This window comes from Brassica oleracea, chromosome C9 (genome assembly GCF_000695525.1).
Source record: "Brassica oleracea var. oleracea cultivar TO1000 chromosome C9, BOL, whole genome shotgun sequence".
Taxonomy (NCBI): domain Eukaryota; kingdom Viridiplantae; phylum Streptophyta; class Magnoliopsida; order Brassicales; family Brassicaceae; genus Brassica; species Brassica oleracea.
The window spans coordinates 54,336,007-54,342,006 of record NC_027756.1 but is presented as its reverse complement, the minus strand read 5'-3'; the positions used below and the strand labels follow the sequence as shown (position 1 = coordinate 54,342,006).

The 6,000-nt window shown below is 32.0% G+C and overlaps 1 protein-coding gene across 1 annotated transcript; it reads right to left on the bottom strand.

Annotated features, from left to right (window-relative positions):
* Positions 1–1,952: 1,952 nt before the first annotated feature.
* Positions 1,953–2,603, bottom strand: LOC106315378. The gene has a single exon (XM_013753105.1). The coding sequence runs from the start codon at positions 2,601–2,603 to the stop codon at positions 1,953–1,955; it is 651 nt and encodes a 216-aa protein (XP_013608559.1).
* Positions 2,604–6,000: the final 3,397 nt, after the last annotated feature.

The following is a 6,000-nucleotide window of genomic DNA, read 5'->3' as shown; positions in this document are numbered from 1 at the left end:
AACACATAGATTTTGACAAAAATTCAAAAATATGAAAATAATGTTTTAATGCATGGTTGCATCATGCACTAACATATGATATAGGTCAAAGAGGTTTGGAACCATTGTTGTCTCTGTTTATCTAGAGAATAGCGATTTTATAGTGGTTCGTTCATTCACCAATTTAGGGAGTTTTACGACGTTATACTAAATTAATTGATAAAAATTAAAACGATTTCCAAGTACCATGAAAGATAGGTTAATATACATTAATACAAATTTAGAATGTGTTTAAAAGTTTTAAAACAACACCAGAGCATTTACTGAAAACCTTAATATTTTCGTAGGGGTTAGTTAACACATAGACTTTGAAAAAAAATCAAAAAGATGACAATAATGTTTTAATGTATAGTTGCATCCTGCACTAACATATGATGAATATCAAAGAGGTTTGGAACCTTTGTTGTCTCCGTTTCTCTAGAGAATAGTGTTTTTATAGTGGTTAGTCCACTAATTTATGGAGTATTGTGAAGTTTTATTAAATTAATTGATAAAAAAATTAAAATGATGCCCATATACCATGAAATAGAGTTTAATATACATTAAGAAAAATTAATATACCAGTGTAAGATCTTATGTATCTAAAATTCTTAAGAAAATATTTTGTTGTATAAGTGGTGGGATACTTTCTATAATCAAATTATTACAAATTTAGAATATGAAAGAAAGAAAAACAGATTTTGACTATGATTGATACATAGTCCCGCCAAAGTCAAACTTTACATATATGTTTTCCACCAACCACACAACACAATTAATATAAAAGCCGAAGCAGAAAGACACACCACTTTTTAAGTCTTACATCACTCAGCCATGGGGAATATCTTCTGCTACTTAACCACAGGATGGAGAAGCAATGTTGCTCCAGCGACGGAAACAACTACTGTTCAACCACGATCACAATCACAGAGTGTAGTTAATCAATCTGTATCCTCAGCCTCGAAGTCGATTTCGAACCATTCTTCACCCAAAACTATGGCAGAGCCGTATCGTAGCGGAAGAAAGTGAGATTAAGCCAAGTATGATGAAGCAGAGTTGTTATTGGTGAACGGGACCAGTTATAAGTTGTACGACATTTAATAATATCCAAACTTTATGACATGTAATGTAATATCGTGCAACTTTGTGATCATACTCTTACTTTTATTTTATACAATCCTTCTTCAATATATATGTGTTCTCTCTTAAAGTGCATTGCTTCTTATTTTTTAGTAGACATAAAACAGGGAAGAAGATAAGACAAAGGCAAAGGTTACATTCATCGTCTCGGGCCGCTTAAACACCAATATTGAAAACTAACTTTGACATTTTACGAGTTACGACCACCTATGTACTAGCAAAAATGATAAAATACATGGCTGTAAATAAAGATATATACACCATGTACGACACGTTGACAAAAAGTACTAAGAATCAATTCTATTAAAACAGAAGCAATAAAAAATCTACTTACAAAAAATCATAGTTAAACCAATACATTTATTTAACTTCCTATTATTTTGCATATAACAAATTTATCTACTATAACATTTACACTCTAACTTAACATATTATTATTTTTATTTTAAAATAAATTATCCTAAAAGATATTCTGATATCCGTAAGAATCTTATTTAGGATTGTATTATTGATAATATCTTTTACCTAAAATGTAAATTTTTTTTTTGATGAAATGTGAAATTTATTGATCAAAGTAAAAGAATAGACATTTACGATGGGAAGTAAAAAACTATAAGCTATGAGCTATACACAAGAAAATGCTCGTAATAGACCTATGTATAATCAAATACCTCAAACCAGCGTTGCATCAGCCCAGCTAACTTATGATCCGGTTTGTAACGTAGAGAATTGATTCGGTTTTGTATGGCTTTGTCAATGATTCGGATAGCTTGCTCTGTTGTGTGATAACTTTTTTAATGTCTCCGGTCGTTCCTCTCCTTCCACATGTAATAGATGCATGTCTGAAACACCATTTGGACAAGTATCTTGTCCATGCTGCTAAGAGAGTTTCTAGTAACAAACTGCAAAGTGAGACTCCAGTCAGGATTGATCCTTCTACCACATAACCGGCCTGCAAGTCTGTTCCAAACAGTGAAGGTAAAGGGACAAGCAAAAAAGATATGGTCCCTCGACTCATCCCTTTCTCCACACATCAAGCAAATTTGCTGTATACCCCAAGCCCTCATACGCACTCCGGTTGATAAGCGATCCTTTATTGCCAGCCATACAATAAAAGAGTATCTAGGAACGCCCTGTGGAAACCATACACTCTTGCTCCAAACCACCTTATCCTTCTTCACCCGTATTTGATCCCAAGTTTTATTCGATGAGAAGTGTGATTCATAAGTGTTCTCCGCATGCTTCCATAGCACCACGTCTCTGCCATGCTCGTCAAGAGGTACCCTTTCATTCTGGATACGGTCATGAAGAGCATGAAAATGCCTACTCCTGTTCCCCCTGATGTTCCATCGCTGACGCATAACTGCTTCACTAACTCGAGCGGTTCTCGCAACTCCAAGATAGTACGTACCCACATCACCCGTAATGTCCAAGAGTCTCCCCATCTTCAGCCAGTCATCATACCAAAAAAATGCAGTGTGCCCATCATTAATCTCAAACCGGATGAATGGATATGCCAACGTTCTCAACTTTAGCAGCTTCCTCCAGATCCAAGATTTCCTCCAGTGTGCCAGTGTAAATTATTTTTCAAATAATAAAAATGCTTAATTAATATTAAGCACTATTATAAATGAATATTAATTCATTTTTTAATTGATAGAATAATAAATAACATTTTATAATATTTATATATGCATAATTTATATTCATAATTAAATATTACACCAATTAATAAATATAAAATAACTTAATCCAGTTATTAAATATTTTATAAATTATAAAATTAAATCTTTACATATACATATTAACATATATTTATGAATTTTACAACATACTTCAACTTATTAAAATAAATATTAAAGTAATATATTTAAAGTAACAAGTAATTTTATATTTTAATATTTATATTTAAATTAGAATGTTAAAATATTATTTAATATATTTGAGTATTATTAATATAAATACTAAACTTAGTTGATATTACTATTATTTGATTATATGGTACATCGACCTATAGGTTATGTTTATCATTACATTTTTGGTGGATTATTTATTAAATATGTAACTTTTTATTAAGTATGAGACGGGTTGAACGATATGTAGTTTATTTATATTATAATTTTAAAGCTTCAAAATATAAGTAAAAATAATACGAGGCATGTTATATAAAAGATTTATTTTCATAAAATAATATTCATATAAATATATTTTAATTATATACACTTTAAAACAATTTTAGGTAAAAATACATATATGTAAAATTTCTAATTTTTACTAAATAAATTTTCAAATGAAAATTATTTCTGTGCTTTCGTATCGCGAGTCAAAATCTAGTCAACGTTTAAAAAGTAAATAGTATATTGTTCATTAAACCGACAGATGTCAAGACCATACATGATTGAAGATTTATCATCATTTTAACTCAAAAGGGTCCCACAGATTCATCTTTTTTACTATTTAAACGGTCTTGTTTCTAGGTTTAGTTACTTTTGAACTAAGGATGATGGATGGTGAACAAGATACAACTCGTCGCCAAGTAGAAGAACATGAAAATGGTTCCTGCCAAGATGTTTCTCGTGCTGTAATGGTAGAGTTTTTCTCTGTTTTTAGCTGAGCCCTTGAGGTCTTTTTTTGGTTTTAGGTGTGATCTTCTGCATAAGACTTTTAATGGTTTCTCCTTGATGGAAATTTTGTGAGGGAACTGATACGTGAAACCAAGTGAATAGTCTTCTTTTTTTTGTGTGTTTTGTAGAATGGAGTTTCTGCTGAGATTACTGAAGAGATATCACCGAGCCAACACAACACGAAAGGTGGCGGGACCTTGTGTTTGATATACAGTTGAGAGAACAAGAAGACGATTTCCTGAGAGCAAATGGATCCTTTACTCTTCCTACTCCTAGTCCTGTCACCAAAAGGTTCAACTTCTCTCCTATGCAAGTCCTAGAATCGGGAGACGCGTCGGATCCATGAGTCCTTCCTCGTTAAGAAGAAGGACTAGTCTGAAGAATGTCTTTAACTTCAAAGGGCAGAACAACAATGCAGATATTGAGGAAGGTGTGGGTTTGGTGTATGATGGCAGAGATAAGTATAATATCCCAAGAACATGGTCTCTCACTAATCTCTTAACTCCTAGAAAATTCAAGCAGACAGAGTCTTTACCGTTTATGATCAAGTTACATCCATGGTCAGTATCCTATCTTAAAGAAATTGGTTTACTATAAGCAAGGGAGATAGACTTGTACATGTGTTATTTTTGCCAGAAAAGAGAGCGTACACTGCCTATACGCCGTACACGTTCTGTCCCAACGCTCATCGACAATGATGGTAACGTGAAGCCGTCAGGCCTTATACGTGTGATTCCTACATCTCGTGGGGATACTAAGAGTCTAGATATGATGCATGCATCAAAAACGAGTAATCTCAACTGCTAAACCTCTTTCATCATGTGTAACAACCTTACCTTATATATTTAGAGATATGTGTTCAGATGAAGATGTTCCTGAAGACAAAGGCAAAGGTTACATTCATCATCTCAGGCCGTTTAAACACCAATATTCAAAACTAACTTTGACATGTTACGACCACCTACTTACTAGCAAAAATGATAAATACATGGCTGTAAATCTTTATATATAAAGATGGGTTTGCTTTCTTCCTAGGCTGTCCACGTAGGCGGACACGTCACTAATTCGAGTCTTGAGAACTCGACACGTGTCCGCATCCAAAACGCGGCGTTTCATTAACTTGGAGTTGGAGATCGTATGGGCTTTTGGTGTAACTCATAAACATGCGGGAATATTGTCGTGTGAGCTTTAGATCAAATTAAAAATAATACTTTTAACAGTATACTTTTATATTTTAGTAAACAAATAATGGCGTATTCTTCGTCTTATGTATACGTCATAAAAACAGCTCTTATGATATTGTTGATATTCAATACGATCATACCGGTATGAAAATTAATGTAAATCAACAGAACCGAGTACGATGATTTTAATTGGATTTACATGTGTCGAAAAGACAATAAAATATTTTTGTTTATTTTAATGTATAAAATAGCCCGTAAAAACCAAAAAACTAGATGAACCAATAGATTTATAGTATATTATGAACTTACATATAAATGTATAATATTATATAGTGAATGCAAAATTGAATTTACTAATTTGATATACATATGCCGAGCATTTAACATATGAATAATGTTTTAGCAAAAAAAACATAGGAATAATTATTTGCTTTACCCATTTACATCAATTTATTTTTTAAGGTCCATGATTTCACGATAAATAGTGCTCCTAACTTTTTTTTCATACAACAGCGCAAACATATTATTATATATTACTCATACTTAGCTATTTGAATAAACGAACACTCTGATATTTGAAAATTTTAAACGATTCCCTTTGTACGGTAAACGGTTTCATTTCAAAGTATTAATACACCAATGCAAAAATATATTTTGCAAGATAATTACACGCATCTGCATCATAAGCTATTTATTACATACGAGCATTGATGCTACAAAAATGTAGAATGTGTTTAATATACATGCGAGCATGGATGTCCATGTACCATGAAAGCGAGTTTAGTATACATTAATACAAATTTAGAATGTGTTAGATTTTTTTTAAACAACACAAAAGATCATACGCTTTCAGTATATAGAGCATTTACCAAAAAAAAACTCAATATTTTTGTAAGGGTTAACACATAGATTTTGAGAAAATTTCAAAAATATGACAATACTATTTTAATGCATAATTGCATCTTGAATTAACATATGATGAAAGTCAAAGAGGTTTGAAACCTTTGTTGTCTCTGTTTCTCTAGAGAATAGCG